This window comes from Leguminivora glycinivorella, chromosome 17, assembly GCF_023078275.1.
Source record: "Leguminivora glycinivorella isolate SPB_JAAS2020 chromosome 17, LegGlyc_1.1, whole genome shotgun sequence".
Classification (NCBI taxonomy): domain Eukaryota; kingdom Metazoa; phylum Arthropoda; class Insecta; order Lepidoptera; family Tortricidae; genus Leguminivora; species Leguminivora glycinivorella.
Window position 1 is genome coordinate 20,314,658 of NC_062987.1, and position 21,730 is coordinate 20,336,387.

The 21,730-nt window shown below is 37.0% G+C and overlaps 1 protein-coding gene across 1 annotated transcript; it reads right to left on the reverse strand.

Annotated features, from left to right (window-relative positions):
• Positions 1 to 10,936: 10,936 nt before the first annotated feature.
• Positions 10,937 to 21,725, reverse strand: LOC125235373 (gastrula zinc finger protein XlCGF57.1-like). The gene is made up of 6 exons (XM_048141923.1): positions 21,482 to 21,725; positions 20,598 to 21,393; positions 19,617 to 19,799; positions 15,394 to 15,547; positions 13,131 to 13,277; positions 10,937 to 11,532 (listed from the first exon to the last, which is right to left on the reverse strand). The coding sequence occupies exons 1-6, from the start codon at positions 21,617 to 21,619 to the stop codon at positions 11,259 to 11,261; spliced, it is 1,692 nt and encodes a 563-aa protein (XP_047997880.1). The 5' UTR covers positions 21,620 to 21,725; the 3' UTR covers positions 10,937 to 11,258.
• Between the last annotated feature and the right edge of the window lie 5 nt (positions 21,726 to 21,730).

Sequence of the window (21,730 nt, forward strand, 5' to 3'; positions counted from 1 at the left end):
TTGGGGGTTCTTCGCCCCTCTCTACTTAATTTGGATACTTAATCGGTATTTCTATTTTTGATTATTCCTGATTTTCCCTCTTAAGGGTCGCAAGAAAACTTTAACCTCACTTAGTTTGGATACTTAGTTGATCTTTCTTTTATGCGGGGGCTGCGCCCCCCGAGCCCCCCCCCTTATCTTTGCTCCTAATCGTTGTAAAAAAACCTTAACCTAACTTATTTTCAATACGTACTACGTTGGTATTTCTTTTTGGCGGGGGGCTTCGCTCACCGAGCCCCCCTTGTGGGTTCTTCGCCCCTCGTCGGCCATTTTGTTTTTCTTATCAATTTAGGATTTATAAGCGTGTCGACGCTAGCCCGCGAAGTGGGTTTCCTATTTTCGCTTTAAAGGATAACAAGAAAACCCTAACCCAAATATTTTAAATACTACGATGCATCGCCAACTCACTAATTTAATCTACTTGAAAGTTGGCAGCGCATAACACTTAAATTCGCACCGTTTAGTATAAACCACGGTGGTGCAGTGTCATTCATGGTACGTTTTTGCCCTCACGCTAGTCATATTTCTAGGTTCTATTCCCGGCAAATGCAAAACTTTTTGTATTTTTATTTTTATTATTTTTCTTCTTGTTGCCATCAGCTATCATAATTATGTTACGAAGTTTTACTTATGCCGCGCGGAGGAACTCCACGCACAAATTTTTAATGTTTGCGTCCGTTTTCTTTAGTCAAACACAATTTTGTTGATTTTTCCGAGGTAAGTTTTTATCTTCTGTTTAACGCCATCTGTGAGAATATTGTGGCGTGACGTTGTAGGAGAGGCATCGTAATTATTTCAGCTCATCTTTTCTATATCAAATTGGTTAGTACTTATTCTTGCCACCTTCGGCGCTACATTTATTTATAAAGAATAAGTTTTTTTGTGTACTTCAAAATTATTAAACACTGGATCATAAAAAAATAATATAAATATTCTCGTTACATAATTAAATTTTACGAGAATCGGTTGAATAGAGGAAAATATACGGACATAAAAATGCAAATTTCGATCAAAAAGCAAACAGGATTTTACTTTCTACTGAAAAAAAATTATTGTATGTGTATAAAATGTATATATCGCTTAGTTGGTTAAAATATAATTATTAATATAAAATTCAAATGCAAAAAAAGTACAAAAAATATGGCACCTGGAGGATTCGAACGCAGAACTTGGTGATTAGAAATTTGAAAAAAAAAGCACCGTGACTTACCACTGAGCCACCCTAACACATACGTAGCTTGGCGAAATTAAAATGCTTATACTCATGCAATATTACATATTTTTACATCTACCGTCTAAACCTGTGTTCTAAAACGTCTGATTTTTTTGCCAAGCACTCTATATACATGCATCTAAAAGACAAGACTTTTAAGATATCGATACGGCTAAAAGTTAAGGCGTGAGGCCCCATGACTTTGTCATTTTTAATAATTTCCAAAATCTGGGACGACAAAAAAATTTTATTGAGTCATAGAATCTGGTCACAAAATTTCACGCGTATCGGTTGGGAAATACGAGCTGTAGAGCGAGACATCCGGACATACAAAAGCAAATTGCTTGAGTTAAAACGTAGCCCTTGCTTCGCTGCGGTCAATTAAGTACCACATAGCACATGCACGCCGAAGTTATGAAACAGTAAATTCGGACATAACTAGTTTCGATAAACGAGAAAATTGGTAAAAGTGCGTTTTCACATTATCCGATCCGATATCGGATGTAGGAGGGATTTCAAAGGCAGAAATCAAAGATGGCGGCTTCAATGTATAGGATATCATTAAGAAGAGATAGCTTAAAAATCGACGCCTGAAAGAGTGTAATGTGTTAATCATAATTTGTAGGTATTTATTTGTTAAAGATTGAAAAATGCATTAGTAAAATTTTAAATTTGGATATGACGGTTTTTTTCCTCTAATTCTGTATTGCAGTTTTCCTGTTGAATCGACTGCGATTGCATTTGTGTAACCGATTTCGAACCGATTTCGCAGAGATGTCCATAGTTCTTGCAACAGACCAAAATGTTGTGTGCTACTCTGCGGCGGCGCCACCATAATGAAATTCAACTAATTATATGTTAAAATGATGTTCGTAAGACGTACAGTATGTACGTATAATTTTATGACTGTACCTATAGCGGGAAACGAAATAATGGGCTTTTATTGTGGCGCCGCTGCAGAGGATGCTCTGCAGCGGCGCCACTCAGTTCTCATAGATAGATATGACATCATCTACTTTTTTCTCATGGAAATTGATGTACCAAATGCTGTTTATTATGTACGTATTGAAAAAATCACTATAACTTAGTAAATTTATGTACTTTCAGTAATTCCGCATTCCGCCTGAACGGTATGAGCTAGTATGTAAGGAGGTGTACTTACGGGTAAGCGAGAGGGAGATATGTTCCTTCCCGCTCGCTCCCGCGCTCGGCGCGTTTCGTTCTAGGTTTCAATAATTATTATTAAATTTATGCCCCTGTTGTACACTTTGCATTTTACTTCGATTGCGAGGAATTAATTATATTTTTCTCGGCAATTTACACCACGAAATTGTCGTAAAGCGAAAGAACATAATAGGTATATAAGATAACCAATTCCCGCCAACTTTTTTTTCAACATGTGATCAGAGTTTCAGACGCTTGGTTTTTTGCCAAGTCAAAAATTTTTTAAACGATATAGTAATCGAATCCTATTTTATTTAATTTACTTAATTTAATGACAGAAAATACGGAATTCTGATAAATTATAGCAAAAATAAAATAACCTATCAAAGTTTTGTCACCTACACAATTTTATTGCTCAATAAAATTGTGCAATATGTTTTAACTGTTTGTCTCTTGAGACCGATTACCTTAGTCTTAGGCCGGCACGGCAACAGACAGTCTTAAAATTCATAATTTGATAAAGTCATAGGCTTCCCACAGTCTTAAAAATTCATAATCTTAAAAAAAACTTGTATGCAATCTGACAGTTCAAACTGACACTGACAAGACACTGACAGATCTGTCAGTGTCAATTTGCATACAATTTTTTTTAAGATTATGAATTTTTAAGACTGTCTGTGGGAAGCCATAATCAGTACAAAAATCAGATCGAGTGCACGGAGTTCCATACAATTTCGCGACCGTCCACACTAGGGCTTCCAATACCGGGATCCCGGTATCACGGGATCCCGGGATCCCGCCTTTTTTTGGGGACATTTCAATACCTGTATTTAATTTAGTAATACCGGGATCCCGGTATTTTTAGTAACTACCAAATGAACGTAAATCACTCATCAAAAACGTTAAATTTCTGCATCACGATGGTTACTACTCGCGTAAATCTTCTTCTTGCTCTCGTTTTTCGATTTGACACATTCTCTGTTTGGTGTTTTTGCAATATTTGTATGAAAATGATTGTTTTTTCGATGATTAGCTAGATAAAGAATTAAAGATACGTGTCAAAAGCATTCATTGAGGAGGGTCGGCCGCGAACATTTTTTGACACATTTGTCGCACTTGTGAATTCGCACGTAAGTGTGACAGAGGAGCAACACATCAAACGTAGTTGCAACAAGACACAAATCCTCTGTAAACAAATCGCCTTGATGCATCTATATCATAGATATAACTTTTCAAAAAATTGGTTAATGCATACGAACTAACGTATACCGTAGCTACTCTATTTTTACTATGCGTGTGCGTTAGTGTGTTGAACTCTATCTAGCTCAAAACTTTGCCGTACATAACATTCCCTATACTTAGTACCGAAATTGGGAAATCACTCCTTAACTATCAAAATCAAGAAAAATACTTTTCTAATCCGTAAATTAAGTGTTCCTATTCCGCGGATAATCTTTTTGATTTTGATTATCATGGATTTCCGCAAAGTAATGTGTGATTCCATAGATTATTTCTTAATGTGATTTTTGATAATCTATGTCGGACAATTCAGCTTTTTTGGCTAATTGTTCAATGATTTGGCGGATTTATTTTATTAGTGCATTAGCGCCTCTAGCGCCACGAAATACAAAAATACCACTAAATTGTACCACAGATATTGATTACAATGTGTTTCAAAAAAAAAAATCATCTCATGTTCTAATTTCAAAAGTCAATGATGAAACTATAATCGAGAAATGCTTCTTAATGCTTGTTATTTAATAAAGTGATATTATAGTTAAACCTACAGCACAACTACACCATTAACACTGACTATAAAATGTAACACAGCATGAATGAGCCACAGCAGCTTCCTAGTATCACAGCCATACTAAAGAAGAGGCGATTGAGGTGGCTCGGGCATGTGTATCGAATGGAGCGGACTCGTTTGCCACGCTGGGAGATGTTGTAGATGCAAAAAGACCGGTCGGACGGCCAACGCTGCGCTTTAAAGATTGCGTGAAGTCACAAGACATGGTCACATTTGATATTCCATGCGACCCGTGGCAACGACTGGCCGAAGACCGAACCACGTGGCGCCGTGTTGTCCATGACGTTCAATCCAAGCACGACAATGCCTGGTTCTCCTCCTTGAATGATAAACGCATGAGGCGTCACGAGCAAGCCTCTAAACCCCGCTCATCTGGGGGAGCATACACTTGCCGTGTGTGCGGACGAGGGATCCTCTATCGAATTGGGCTGTACAGCCACAAACGTAAGTGTCGCAAGGATGCCGTTTGAACCATCTGGTTATATATGCAAAGGCTTGTTATTATTAAAATGTAAAAGGTTCTATTCCGCACGAGCTTAAAGAGATCGATTTGGCAGAAAACATGGTTTGCTATAGCCGCGTCTTCTTGTGAAATGTCCGATATGGCGGCGATATCTAACTTACAGAATCACCTGAGTAGAGATCTGGCGCTCTTTCCCGTTTGCTTTTATACTGCGTACTTGGGACTGAGGACTCATAACAAAAATAAAGAGCACAGGGCGTAGCCCTTTGAACTATGTATACTTAAAAACAATAGAAGTTGAACGGACTTGGCCACATAAGTTTGCGAACCGTTTGGGTTGAAATCGAAACTTATGAAGTTGGAAATGTAATCGATTTGACACCTCACTAAGTCGGATTGGCAAGATTCCGCTGTAGTATATAACACGCATGAAAAGTAACGAGATTTTGAATAAAATTTGTTATTTTAAGCAAATTACTTGGTTTTTATATTTTCCCGATTTCAATACCGGGATCCCGGAATTGAAATCGCCAATACCGGAATGAATACCGGTATTGGATAAGGTCCGGTATTTGGAAGCCCTAGTCCACACACACTCTTGTTTTTTAAGATTATGAATTTTAAGACTGTCTGTTGCCGTGCCGGCCTAAGACTAAGGTAATCGGTCTCAAGAGACAAACAGTTAAAACATATTGCACAATTTTATTGAGCAATAAAATTGTGTAGGTGACAAAACTTTGATAGGTTATTTTATTTTTGCTATAATTTATTAGAATTCCGTATTTTCTGTCATTAAATTAAGTAAATTAAATAAAATAGGATTCGATTACTTATCGTTTAAAAAATTTTTGACTTGGCAAAAAACCAAGCGTCTGAAACTCTGATCACATGTTGGAAAAAAAGTTGGCGGGAATTGGTTATCTTATGTACCTATTATGTTCTTTCGCTTTACGACAATTTCGTGGTGTAAATTGCCGAGAAAAATATAATTAATTCCTCGCAATCGAAGTAAAAAGCAAAGTGTACAACAGGGGCATAAATTTAATAATAATTATTGAAACCTAGAACGAAACGCGCCGAGCGCGGGAGCGAGCGGGAAGGAACATATCTCCCTCTCGCTTACCCGTAGGTACACCTCCTTACATACTAGCTCATACCGTTCAGGCGGAATGCGGAATTACTGAAAGTACATAAATTTACTAAGTTATAGTGATTTTTTCAATACGTACATAATAAACAGCATTGGTACATCAATTTCCATGAGAAAAAAGTAGATGATGTCATATCTATCTATGAGAACTGAGTGGCGCCGCTGCAGAGCATCCTCTGCAGCGGCGCCACAATAAAAGCCCATTATTTCGTTTCCCGCTATAGGTACAGTCATAAAATTATACGTACATACTGTACGTCTTACGAACATCATTTTAACATATAATTAGTTGAATTTCATTATGGTGGCGCCGCCGCAGAGTAGCACACAAAATGTTTACTACAGTTGGTCTAGACTAGACTCCAGATTAAGACAAGTGTTTTGCTAATATTATTTTATAACTTTTTTCCTTAATACAATTGTTTTAACTCTCCTAACTTTTATAAAAATATGGCTTTTACAAGAAATTTTTCAATGAAATGTGTACAAAATAACAGGTTGTCAAAATATTTTCAAAGACATATCCATTGACTTGCTATGAAATGTTGATTACGCTCTTTTGTCTCAAGATGAAATATCTCTTGGTTTTTAGAAATAGAGCATATATCTAGTACCTAATTACTCGTAACGTTACGAAAAAAATATTGACTGGTATTCCCAAACCGACAGTGATGACGTCATTCAAATGATTTTGACAATGGCAATAAGTGCGAGAGGGACACCAGCCCACATTTTTTGGCCAATCAACTCAATCTAGATTATCTATATAAATAAAAACTTATGTTTATTTCTTACTCTACTTTCCTAGCAATAATATACAAAGGGATTTATAATAAAAAGACAATTATAGATTGGAACAAAATAGTGTTTATTCTAATACTTTGTACACGAACTAAATGCATTGGAACTAGATAAACATTTGTACCCTAACTCTAAAATGATGGAAACTAACATAATGACATGGAAAGCCTCATACAGGTAAATACCAAAAGTATAACACCTAATTCTAAAACCTAAAAGTAATAGCGCCATGTTATAGACAGTGTACACTGATTTATACGTTTACAACTAACAATCTACTTAATCGTAAACGTTCACTAAAGTTATCAAGTCGATAAAGTTCGTTCTTTCTGTCACACCCATTACGTCAGAAAGGGACAAACGAACTTTATCCGCTTGATAACTTTAGTGATAGTTTATGAATAGGGGGGTGAGCTGCCAAATCAGGGGGCCGATTTTTGAGTCTCACGGCGTTCGAATTCAGAAAATTGTCACTGAAAATAATAGGCAATTCACCGTTTTCAACCGGTATTTTAGTGACAGTGAGACTCAAAAATCGGCCCCCAGACTGCAAAATAGTTATTTGTTTTACAAGGGGGCAAAGTTGTTTAACCGCACGTGCCAATATTGATACCCGAGCAAGCGAGAGATTCCAAAAGCGAGTGGTTCAAAAAGTGGAATCTTGAGCGTTGCGAGGGTTTCAAGGCACGAAGTTTAAACAAACTGCCACCGAGTGAAACACGACATTTTTCACCACACCAACACGAATAAAATATACTGACTATAAAACATCAAAATAAATCAAATCCATCAATTTATTCAATATTTATGATTCAAAATCATAATTTTTAGTTAAAATCTAGCAGCCAGATTAAGACATCAAGTTAAAATTTGTATGAAATTACTTTGCCCCCTTGTGGATAAAAAGCAATTTTGCTATCTGTTTTCGAAAGCCTTTACCACTTGGTCTGGTGATTTTTTTTTTATTGTAGAAATTCAATAATGGAACAATTAAAGAATTTCCGTAGATAGTTGTTACAATTTTCAAGCGTTTTACGTCGAAAATGTGACAGTTATGAAGAAAATGGCGCCCACATTTATTTTATACCGTTTTACGCCGCATTGTTAGTCTGACCAGAAATATAGGTATGACTGCGTTAACTGTGTCACAGGTCCGCGTCGTACAGCTGCGTTCGTGACCAACAAAATGGTCCCGACGGAAGACCAGCGCTGACCCTCGGGTTAGCATTTTATGCTGAGTCGGGACCATTTCGTGGTAACTTATATGTTAAATTTCTTTTATTTGCTGTTTTTGTTTTCTTACTTGTGTATTTTGTAGTTATCACGAATAAATAATTGATTGATTGATTGATTGATTGACTACGCGCCATCTTGCGGAATTTCATTAGAGCTATTTTCTTCATACTAGACTTAACTGTCACTTTATACATCAGAATTAACAGCGCCCTCTTGACAATAGTCGTATATTTCTAGTCAGACTTTACTTAAAATGATATGTCATATTTACATACGTCATTTTAATTTTTAATTATTATATGCAATATAACATTTATAACAAAATAACGCTTAGCGCTTAATACAAAAAAAAAATACACTGAATATGAGCAATTTACCAAATTATTAAAGGCAATTTTTTATTTAGATCTCTATCAAGCCAAATACCTACCTAAATATCTTTCTGCGTGCAATTTCTGGACTGTCAAAATAACTGTCAATTTATATTGGACCCATGTGGTAGAGTTGTGCCTGCTCGTTCACTGAAAAGATCGCTTCCGACTAGTACGATCTCCGAAGTGTACTAGTTCGTTCTTTTAGGACATTTAGTACAGTAGTACACTGAAAGAGCGAGAGACAAATTGTGCATATGACGTAGTACAGTAACGCCCGCTCGTACTAGCCGAGAGCTGATCGGCCGTTTTCGCGCGCTCTCGGTCCGAGTCAGTCGGTTCTAGTTCGGTTGCGGTCGGATCACACGGATCGCTTTGCTGTCATTGTCACTTCGCTCCCATTCTGTTGCGCGTGTGCGTGTACTAGAGAGCAGAATCATTTGGGAGTAGTTCGGTCTAGTACAGTGCAGGAAATCGAGTCTTTTGTACTATTAGTACATGTACTACACAAGCCTACCATGTGGTGACGGGTTAGAATTTCACCACCAGAAGTCGACTGTGGGATATGGGTTAAATTGCGGCGTAGGCGAGAGGCTGGCAACCTGTCACTGCGGTGTCACATTTTCGTTTTCTTTCAACCCCTTTTTGCCAAGAATGGCACGAAACTTTACTAGTTCATGGCAGAGCACGTGAACTACTAAAGTTTCAGTGCCCCAATGGGATACAGGCGTGATTGTATGTATGTGTTGTATTGGACTCTAATCCATTTTTGAATATTCAAAAACATATAAATTTAATATACTCGGACGGCCGAACTAACTTAATCTATTTGTGAACATCAAATCGTGTAGATGCATTTATAAAACAATTTGTACTGTCACCTAGTAAAACATTAAAAACCGTATAAAACAGACTTAATTTAGTAAAGCCAATTTCTTAGTCTAGTGAGATTTTTAAGGCAATTTTTACTGCCTTGTATATGAAGGCAGTCTTTAACATACTAATTATGACAATAAACAATAATCCTTAATACCTTTATATCAGAAAAGGGTTATTTACATAAAGCATAAGTACACTTATCTGATAGTAATTCACATTTTAAATTAATTTTGTACAAAATAGAATCAAGTACCTATAAATACACGGTGCTCGTCAGCGTTGCGAGATTATGACCACGCATTTCTGAGGCCAAAAGAAAGTTTTTTTAAACACATGAAAAACGCCAAAAAAAAATTTTTTTTTACTAATTTTGAATGTATTTTGACATAAAAAGTAAATTTTATTCCTAAAACTGGCACTTAAAATGAGTTTTAACCTTTTTTTTTTCTCTAAAAACCTCAATTTTGAAAGGTTTTACTTCTCACTTTTTGACATCTATCAATGAGGATAGTGAGACTATTCTCCATAATGGCCGTTAAAAAAGCCTATTGTACTGAGTACTGAGCAATAAGAAAAAACTTTTCAATTGGTAATAACTTTGAAACTAGGCGAAACGCAGAAAAGTATATATGATGACATTTTAGTCTCAAAATCTCTCGCAATGTTCACGAGCACCGGTATATATATATATATATACATATACACATGTGTTGCATATTATACATATAATACATATGTATTGTATATTATATACATTTGCACCCGAGTGTAACACAAAACTTTTCCCCTCACTATAGCGAGGAAACTACAACGCAAAAAATGCGTTTATCACTGCTTCCAGTAGTTCCACTGGTGGTAAATCATCTTTATTACTAGATTCACCTACTTTTATCAATTTTAAACCAGTTAATTTGACTTTATTCAACGACAAATTACTTTACCCACTAGTGGATAAAATGCGTTTTTACCAGCTGGTATTAAAGGACAAAACACGTATTTCCGAGCTAGTGAGGGGAAAAGGGTCTTTATTTTATATGTGGAATAAGAACCAATATTAGTTTTTTTTTGATATTGCACTGCAAATTGAAGGAGTCTTTAGACATAATACATAAAAGTAGGCAAATTTTGAAAATTGAAGGAACTCCTCAAATAATTGGTAATACTAGGTTAGTCTTAACTAACAGAGTGTGGAGGTGTCACTGTAAACATCAAACTTCTTTGAAATTGTGACTAATAAGGTGCCTACGTCAGGAGCCGTTTTTAGGGTTCCGTAGTCAACTAGGAACCCTTATAGTTTCGCCATGTCTGTCTGTCCGTCCGTCCGTCCGTCCGTCCGTCCGCGGATAATCTCAGTAACCGTTAGCACTAGAAAGCTGAAATTTGGTACCAATATGTATATCAATCACGCCAACAAAGTGCAAAAATAAAAAATGGAAAAAAATGTTTTATTAGGGTACCCCCCCTACATGTAAAGTGGGGGCTGAATTTTTTTTCATTCCAACCCTAACGTGTGATATGTTGTTGGATAGGTATTTAAAAATGAATGAGGGTTTGCTAAGATCGTTTTTTGATAATATTTATATTTTCGGAAATAATCGCTCCTAAAGGAAAAAAAAGTGCGTCCCCCTCCTCTAACTTTTGAACCATATGTTTAAAAAATATGAAAAAAATCACAAAAGTAGAAATTTATAAAGACTTTCTAGGAAAATTGTTTTTAACTTGATAGGTTCAGTAGTTTTTGAGAAAAATACGGAAAACTACGGAACCCTACACTGAGCGTGGCCCGACACGCTCTTGGCCGGTTTTTTTTTTATTTCAAGCGCTCAATTTCGTCACTTAAAGTTTTGTTTGAACGATAAATATTACTACTGGCAGTAGTGACTTTTGAAAAACGAGCGATAGAGACAAATAATCTAGTGTTAACGACTCGTTTTCTATAAATTTAATTTCTAACAAGTATTGAACGAAATAGAATATATTCCAAAATCGGCCCAAATCAAATTCGCTGCAGAGTTAGCCTGGTTTAAGGGCAGATTTACACGAGTCAATTGGTCGGCTAAATCGGATGTAACCTCAACAGACCGCAATGTAACTAACGTACATAAAATAGGCCCTAACTCTAACATTTTAGTCTAGTTCTGCGGCGTAATATCAATAGTAATGTTCCCATGCAGGCCATCCTTGTCCATCCCGTTGCTACTGAAGGTGATAGTTATAGTCCCCTCAGTATCCTTATTCTCAGGCTTGAGCAGCACCACGTCTTGCTTAGGGAGAGGGAGAGAGATCGGGAGGGGTTGGGTGGCGAGGGGCAGGGAGAGAGGGAGGGGTTCGGCGGAGAGGTAGTGGGAGGGGTAGTGCTGCTTGAGCTCGCTGAGCAGACGGAAGCGCATGTCGCATTGGGTGCATCTGTAAATAAAATAGTTATTTGTTATACAAGGGGGCAAAGTAGTATTTTAATAGCCGAGTGTGGAATTGAAAAACGAGCAAGTGAAAGGATTCTATAGTTGAACCACGAGCAAAGCGAGTGGTTCGAGAATAGAATCCTGAACTTGCTAGTTTTTAAACACACGAGAAGTAAAATACATTTGCACCCGAGTGTAACACAAAACTTTTCCCCTCACTATAGCGAGGAAACTACAACGCAAAAAATGCGTTTATCACTGCTTTCAGTAGTTCCACAGGTGGTAAATCATCTTTATTACTAGATTCACCTACTTTTATCAATTTTAAAGCCGTTAATTTGACTTTATTCCAGGTCAAATTACTTTACCTACTAGTGGATAAAATGCGATTTTACCCTCTGGTATTAAAGGACAAAACACGTGTTTCCGAGCTAGTGAGGGGAGAATAAATTTAAATTTCGTGCGGTGAGGTGTGAATTTCCCCACCGTTTCCTCTCACTCATAAGTGTCGTCACATCGAGATGTAACAATGGCGATCAAATATATAAAAGTGGCGCGTTCCTACGCACACAAACAAAGCTCGTGTAAGTGAACGCAACCATGCTTGTATGAGTGAGATAAGACAGGTCGACTGGTCGCGTTCTTGACAGCCGGTAACTGTAAGGTAGGTAACCGAGAGCGGGTCGGCGGCACTTTCAGCGGGGAGCGGGAGCGGCCATACTGTACGATAGTACTCTTTATTATTGTGCAAACACTTGCTAGTTAGCAAGTTGTCGCTGCAATTATCGTTTATTTTCAAACTTTCGACTCCTCTATTGCTAGGAGTGACATTGAAACTTGAGCAATTTCATGTGCTTCGCCTTTTCCTTTTGGGAAAATGCAGGAATCACGCCTGTACTTAATATGAAGTGCCTCAAGGTAGTGTTCTAGGTCCGGTATTGTTTCTAACTACAATAGGCTACTAGACTCGTATCGAATTTAGCACATCAAGTTATTGTTTTCTGTAGTATTTCACTTAAGAAATCAATATTTATAGCTTGCGGGGATTAAAAGTGCGTGATGACTTCGTATTTTTAATTAAAGATGAGTGTATGTTTTTTTTTTTTTTATTATGGACTCTGAAAACGGTGTTGGCCATTGGAGTGACGTCACATAATTCAAATCAACTATGGAAATTAGAGGTACTAATCTAATCTCCATAGAAGCAACCTCTATTGTATTAAAATTCATAGTCGTTGCTCAGCTGTGACAGTGTCAAATATTTTTTTTTAAATATACTGACGTCATGTCATAGATATTCTATACCTGTAGATTAATAAGGCTGATGTTGTTTTTGCCTGATCACGTAAAAGTAAACTTTAAATAATTTTTTTGCAGGTTTTTAAGTCGTAATAAAATATGGTACTATTTTTTTTCGTTTAATTAGACAGTAATTAATAATATAAGATATACTTTGAAAAAGGGTCAAGTAGCCTATGGAGCGTCTCAAGGCAGTGCTTTTGGACCTATATTGTATTTTATTACTATGAAATACTTCAAGGTAGTCTTGGACCCAAATTGTTTTTTTTTCTGCAGTGTTTTAGCCCAAAATGTGTTACTTACTGGTAAATATTCTGTCCGACATGCATCCTGGTGTGTTTGGCCAAGTCGTTGCTCTGAGTGAAGGCTCGGTCGCAGTACTTGCACTTGTAAGGTTTCTCTCCGGTGTGTATGCGATAGTGCCGCTTGAGATGGTCCTTGCATGAGAACCTGTAAATCAAAATTCAAAGTTTATAATAGAAGAGTGTAGGAGGTAGGGCATAGCGAATGATATTCTGCTTTGTGTGGTAGGGCACAGCACAGCGGATATCGTCTCGCTCGAACCTAGAGCAGAGCCCAACTGGGGAAGTAATGAAATGAAATGAAATATTTATTTCCAAGTAGGCATATTACAATGCGCTTATGAACGTCAAATAAAACTACGCCGGCTCTAACCCTACGCCTCAGCCTCGAGAAGATTTCAGTCCCCCCTCAGTTGGAGGAGGGTATCCACTATGGGACCGGCAAGAAACTCGGCGGGCCACTTCTTTTCAAAACATTACATCTTATATTTAACATGCATTAAAAAAAAACAAGATACAATTTAATAAGCAAAAGTATTCATAAAAAAAAATATTAACACAAGAAATTATACAAAGTACAAAGCTATTATGATTATTAATAAGAGATGTTAGAGATGTATAGAGTCTCTAAGTGTCAAAGTACATCTAAAAAAATTATACATGAAGAAAAAAACCGAATAACTAAAATAACTTTAGAGTTGTAAAAGACTCTTGTTGTCTTAAGCAAAGGAAAAAAAAATATATGTATACTTAATCTACTTTTTTCCTTGGAGATGTATATGGTCTCCAAGAGTCAGAAAGAAAAATAAACAAACAAGGACCGAACAGAGTGCCTCAACGTAATCTCATTCAAAATTAATGTTACATAGAATAGCATAGCCCCTATTAGCTGAAACAGACCGGTCTTCACAAACAGCACCCGTTCACGAATATGGCGCGCATCTCAGCCATCGCCTCCCTCAACCTTCATTCGGGAAGGTGGCGACCCGATCAACGACGTCACCGTAAGCAAAGACTTTTTAGCGAGCATGACATGTTCAAGCTGTCCGGGCTGTATTAAATATTCCAATAATAAGTGAATACGGTATACCTAGATGTAAGACACAACATTCCGTGCTTGTATGTTACATAGTTTAAATTGACTTAATTGAAAACAAGATCTTGGGAGATGTAAAAGGTCCCCACAGTCAATTATAATTAATGGGATATAATACCTCCGCCTTACAAAAGACCGCAGCCAAATAGCACTAGACCCTACTCATAGTGTTGTGTTCCTGCTGGTGAGTAAGGCTACCAGAGCTCAACGAGGGTGCGGTATACTGATGACGGGAAGATTTACGGAACTTGTTTCGTCTATTGTCCTTTGAGTCGTCGGCAACCCGAACCCTCCTTAGAGCTTTTACACTCCTTTTTGCTGTGTACTTAACACAGCAAAAGGGAATGTACAAGTTTCTAATGGGGTGGCAACGCGCATGTGACATTCTTTGATTTGCAGGCGTCCATAGGTTACGGTGATCGCTTTCCATCAGGCGGACCGTATGCTTGTTTGCCACCGACGTAGTATTAAAAAAATAGAAGAAACAAGTTCGTCTATTTGTATGACGGCCGAGCGTGTCAGATTTCGTACTGAAGTTGTTACTTACCCGTGATTTAAATATGTCTCAGGCCCTTGAGTGTTCATAATGTTTGTTTTGTTGCAATTAAATATCACGTAACGAGGCATTTTTAATGTTTTCGTTGACTTCAACTTGCAAAAATTGACGCCCGAAAGCTGCGATTAACGACAGTGGATTTTTAACCCACAACGCAAAAAACGACGGAGTATTATACGTTTGACGTGTCTGTCTGTCTCTGTGTGTGTGTCTGTCTATGGCATCGTAGCTCCCAAACGGATGAACCGATTTAGATTTAGTTTTTTTTTGTTTGAAAGCTGAGTTAGTCGGGAGTGTTCTTAGCCATGTTTCATGAAAATCGGTCCACGCGGTCGGGGGTTTTTACAAAATTTTAATTTTGTGGTTAGGTTATAAGTTTTTTTTATTCAGGTATAGATTTAGATTAGGTACATCCGAGATGTATTTCAAAGCCTGGAAATAATTAAAAGACAAATTTAAAAAATCTCTATCTCAACATACAGCTATCGCAGGAGAAGGGTTTGATGCCCATGTGCATCAATTTGGATTTGGTGAAGGTAATGCCGAACTTTTATAGGTTTTTTGAATTATTTCACTATAATCTATGTAAGAGGTATCAAGCATTCCACGTACCTCATGCTACATGTATCGCAGGCGAAGGGTTTGATGCCCAAGTGAATCAGTTTGTGTTTCTTCAGCGAGTTGGGCTTGGTGAACGCGGCACCACATTCTTCGCATTTGTATGGGTGCACGCCGGTGTGGGTGCCAATGTGACACGTCATTTGACCTGGGAACGGAGGACTAAACGTTAAAATCTATAAAACTGCGCCATCTATTGGTTAGAGTCAGTTCATCATAATTTGGCAACATTTTTGCCATCCTCTATCATTGTACTATACATTCATATGTATACTCTAAATACCAAACTGACGTTTCTCATATTAAACTGAAATGTTTCAATATATTATATAAGTAGATTTTCGGTTATTATGTAAGTAACTTTGGTAGGAAGAGTCTCCTTCTACAAGTATAATTTTACTTGGAGATTCCAACCATGTCTTGAATAACATGTTTATATTGTAACCCATAAATTTATCTTTCATTTCTTTTTCATCAATCAGTATCGCCATCTAGTTGAGCGGCACCCAAAGCGCCACCTGGTTCAGCGTAGCTTTTTAGCTTTTTCATGGTATTTGCTAGGTACGTTTTTTTCTTAGACCTTACCTGTCTATTACGAAGTTATAAGTGTTTGAAATGAGTAACCTATCAAAGTGTCCTTATGCCAAGCAACAAAATGAGACTTTTGCTTGGAAACATTCCATGCCTAAAGAGTTCATAAGCTTTAAGTGCAATCCAGGTCTCTTTAAAGTAAGAGTAAATAGGTATCTCATAGGTAAGCCACCGTAGACCGCTTACCATCAGGTGTGATTGTGGTCATACGTCTACCTATTCATACTAAAAAAAAAAAAAGTTTAAGGTAACTGTACCATATTACGGGAACTTAAGACGTTTCCTACTTTGAGTGAGGATTGAAAAAAAAAATGCGAAGTTTCTATCGTGTTAACTATTTTATTTTGAGGATAGGTCTTCTACGATCGATTTGAGACACTATTTTGCATCGTAAATTCTAATTTATAGAAATTACCGTTGTTTTACTAAACCCTTAGTTTGCCCATTATTCCGGGATACAATTTTGGTATGGCTTTAATTCCGGGAGTCGTTGTACGTTAATACGGGATATATTTAAAGTCCACTTTGTTGAAGCATAATGTAAAAAACGAATTAAAAATATTGTTTACATAAATATATAATGCACATATCGTTTTGATAAATGCTTATACAGAGTGTATTTTTTATAATTGACAATGTTTTGGTGGGCTGGAATAGGATGGGGAAATATGATGTTTTACGGTATAACGACGCTATAACGATTGTATGATATAACGAAAGGGTGTTATAAGTTTCACTGTCTGTCTGTCTAAGGCATCGCTTTTGAATGGATAAACCGATTTTGATTAGTTTTTTTTTCGTTTGAAAGAATTAATCGAGAGTGTTCTTCTTAGCCATGTTTGATGAAATCGGTTTTAATAGGTACTACTTTATATTTATATATATCTATCCTATTATGTATTGTCCTCATGTAAATTTTAGCTTTCTAGTACTAATGATGATTGAGCTAAATCGTAGACGGACAGACTGACTGACGGACAGACCAATATGCGGTATAAAGATTTTTAGCTAACTAAGGAAGTTTGAAAACATAATGGCCACTCTGTACCTTATTTTATGAGTTTATATATTTTAATATACTTTATATAAGTATACCGGAATAAGATACACTCATATAAAGTCGTGTACTTAATTACGGCAGTCAAAAAAAGCCTGTATTAAAAGACAAACAAGATTTTTTTCTAAGTATATTGGAAGATTATATAACAATTATACTCAAAACAATGAAATAAATAAACTTGTGCTTTAATTTTATGAAGTAAAACAAATTTAATGTCGATGCCACAGTCCAATATTTCGCACGTATTACTCAACGAGTATACATTTCGTATTCAATTATGAGATTAAAATCTAAAAAATATATGTACCGTAATTATGTCACTATAATCTGTAATCTTTACTTAATGTATTTACATCAAATATATAAATATACTTAACCACAAATAGTAATAGAACATAAAAACATTACGGCCTGTGTTCCCGTTATTCCGTGATACTCCCGCAATTATGTACACCGCGTCAAAATGGTGTACATTATTCCGGGAGCGGGTATTTTAATTAAAATATGTTTTAAATTAACTTGAAAAGATGATATAAATGTCTTTTAATAACTATAAGACAATTATGATACAAATTTAATATCAATTAACTTACCATCATCACAGCAAACCCTTACGAAGTTCCGCTGCCGCGTTAAGCTCACCGTCAAACACGCCCATAGAAACCACTGCGTGTTTGCTACTGACGCGTTTGGAGGTACCTCATGGCTTCAAAAGATAAGATACATATCCGAAAATCGACTTTTTCGGTTCTATTTGATCTTTAGTTAATTAAATACTGCATTAAATTAAGATTTTACTGATAGTTTCCTCATTTTGCGACAAAAACCAAAGTATCCCGGAATAATGTACCACATTTTACTATCCCGGAATAGTGTGCAGATACCTTAGATCCAATATTCCAACAAACATTCTATAATGGTTCTCATTGCACATACATTTATAGTTATGCTTCATCTTCAATAAGGTAAATTAAAAATAAAAATTAGAGATGCACCGAATATTCGGTTACTATTCGGTATCCGGCCTATTCGGTCCTTATTTTAATATTCGGCCGGATACCGGATAGTGACGTACTATCCGGCCGGATACCGGATATGCTATTTTTGATTGAATAATTTTGGGGGTAAACAAATTAAATGTAATCATAATCATAGCCCTTTATTATGTAAAAAAAAAAACATTTAAACTAACCGGACTCCGCGCGAAGTTCACTACGAAATAAGTCAAAACCTGCACGACGCGCCCGCTCCCTGCTTAAATTGTAGGTATTGTAGGTAAAATTCTACTGACCGAATATTCGGCCGATGGTTGGGCCGAATATTCGGTATCCGGTATCCGGCCAAACAACTATTCGTTGCATCTCTAATAAAAATAAATGGAAAGCCTCATATACCAGGGACCAATCACAATAGTTGGAGGTGCTATTGAAACCCTTGCAACACAGAAGAGATACTGACTTTTCTTTAGTAGAAAAGAAAACCTCTTAGGGCACAAGTTACATGCAAAAGGCTTCGGTCCAGTGTGCCTCATCATATTATACTACCAAAGAGCTGTTATCCACACAGAAAGAGTTTTTTTTTTATTTCCGTGTGTGTGAATGTCGTCTTATCATATCAACCAGGGATGTAACGGATGTGGTTTTAACGGAACCGGAAGCGGAAGCGGAAGTTTTGAATTTAATTTAACGGAAGCAGAAGCGGAACCGGAACCAGAAGCGGAAGTTATAGATGTTAAAAACGAAATGAAAAAATACCACATAGGTATAACATAAACCAAAACTAATTAAATTACCTAGAACTTTTAGGTGTTTACTGTTCAGCCTGTAATCAGCAGTTTGTAATCAGCCTTTAGGCCCACTTAGGTTTTAAAAACGAAAAGAAAAGTTACCTGATATTTTATCTTAAGTATATATCATTCATTACAATCCAAAAATTTAAATCACCTTGAACTTTAAGATTGTTTGTTGTTTAGGTAATCACTAAAAATCACATAAGAATCCTTTTAAACCTTTATTATGCCGTAAAAGGTTTTAGAAACGAAAAGAAAACTTACTCGTAGGTAGTATAATACAATCCAAAACTAACCAGTAAAAATTATATGTGTAATTGTTAGGACACAATTAAATTTTTAAATTAAATGGAGTGATTGTAAAAGAAGTAAACTGTATTTAATAAACAAATCTAAGGGGAGCTTCTAAGGGGATCGTAGATAAGCCCTGCACCACTGAATAGTTGTTCACTCGCTACTAACTAGGTGGACAGGACAAATATTGGCGCGCAATGGAATGAAGCGATTAATGTTTAGTATCGCAGCACGTGGCAAGCGGAGAGATGAGCGAATGATAGGTATAGAGTCTATACCTATCATTCTATACTATAGACCTGTTGGTCTTTGATGTACGCCACTCATGTCCCACCGTCGCGCTAGGTTCCGACATCCGTTATAACTTCCGTTTGAAAAATAACAGAACCGGAACAGAAGCGGATGTGTAAAACAAAACGGAAGTTCCGCAGTAACGGAAGCAGAAGCAGAACTCCGTTACATCCCTGATATCAACCAGCGTACCTTTAGTAGAAAACCTCTTAGGGCACAAGTTACAAGCAAATGGCTTCAGTCCGGTGTGTCTTATCATGTGCTGCCGTAAATTAGAGCTGTTATTGAAGCCCTTGCCACACTCAGAGCAGAGGTACGGGGTTTCCCCAGTGTGTGTGCGAATGTGGTCTTTCAGGCTGCAGAGCTGGCTGAATGCTGAAATAGAGTTGGTTCGCAATAAATGTGGGAATTTTTCCAAGTAGTTGCTTACATTGGCCTAGACTTATTCGGCTTGGCATTATTTAGTATCTAAATAAGCTACACTGGTATAAAAAAAAACCGAAACTCAAAATTGCCTGTGTGGTGACGGGTTAAGAATTTCACCACCCCCTTTCTTCCCATGGGTGTCGTAGAAGGCGACTATGGGATATGGGTTGAATTGTGGCGTGGGCGAGAGGCTGGCAACCTGTCACTGCAGTGTCACAGTTTCGTTTTCTTTCAACCCCTTATTTGCCAGGAGTGGCACTGAAGCTTTAGTAGTTTCATGTGTTCTGCCTACCTCTTTATGGGATACAGGCGTGATTGTATGATGTATGATAAAATTGGCCCGCTGATTGGTTAGGCTAGATTATAAAATTGCCATTATTAAAAAAAAATGTTGTTCTTGTACACAGAAAAAGAACTACATTTCTCTTAAAATTCAAGATTTGGGATGATTTTTCCTAAATAGAAAGATGATCAGTGCTGACTGCGCAACTAACCAGATAAAAAATTACTATTATCATCCTCCTTGCGTTATCCCGGCATTTGCCACGGCTCATGGGAGCCTGGGGTCCGCTTTGACAACTAATCCCAAGATTTGGCGTAGGCACTAGTTTTTACGGAAGCGACTGCAATCTGACCTTCGAACCCGAAGGGTAAACTAGACCTTATTGGAATTAGTCCGGTTTCCTCATGATGTTTTCCTTCCCCGAAAAGCAACTAAAATTACAATAATAAATCACAATAAAATACCTTTATTACAATGTGGGCACACATTAGGTTTGACCCCGTTATGCCTATTCATATGCTCAGTATACTGATCATGCCTCGAGTAACTCTTGTTACACTTCACGCATTGATATGGTCGCTCCTCACTATGCAGCTTCATATGTCTCCGAAGCAACGTCTTCAACGCAAACTGCTTTCCACAAACGTCACAAAAGAAACTTTTCTCCTTTTTCTTGCCTTTATGTTTCTTCATATGCATGGCTAAAGATCTCTGCTTAGTATACACTACATCACATTCCGAACATTTGTACAGATTTTCCTCCTGTTCAGTCTTAATCTCAACATCTACGTGCTCAGTCATATGTTCTAATAGTAACTTTTCTGTTTCAAAGTAATTAAGGCAAATATTACATTTATGGTGCTTCCCAAGGTGCCGGTTCAGAGCAGACTGCTTATGAAAAGTTTTAGTACAAACGGGACAAGGCAAATCCGGCTCTCCATGAGTCTTTAAATGGTTTATAAACCTTTTTTCATTAGTATACTGCTTGTTACATATGCTACACTCATAAGTTTTGTCTTCAGTCTCATGTTTGGTAAAGTCATCGAGTAGGAAATCGTCGTAACAGAAATCGTAGTTAAATTGACTTTCTGTCTTGAGCTCCACATCAATATCTTCATTTTTGACATTTGCTTGAGCCTGAATTAGTTTTCTGAACTCTTCATATGAGTTGAGCACTTGCGTTCGGAAGGAGTAAGTGAACTGCAGTGCTTTGACGCATTCCTCACATAACTTTTGAGGAAACCCGTCTTCTTTAGACACCTGAAAATGATGACGAATCTTTAATTAGTATCTTACATAATGATCAACCATTTTGACTTTTGAATATTGCTGACGAAACTAATATTACCTGCGTAGCTGTACAGACTTCCAAAATCTCCGACAGAGTAGGACTTTCTTCATTTTCCGACTTCACAGGTTCATAGAGCCCGATTAATATTTCACAGCTTTTCATGCACGTTCGACAAGTTTTCTCTACGTTGAGCATTTTTAAAGAGATACGTTGACTAGTCACTCAAAATATCACATCGAAACGCCACGTACGGAATTCATTTACATTTTAATTAAATTAGTCCACCAAAAAGAAGCAAAATGAAAA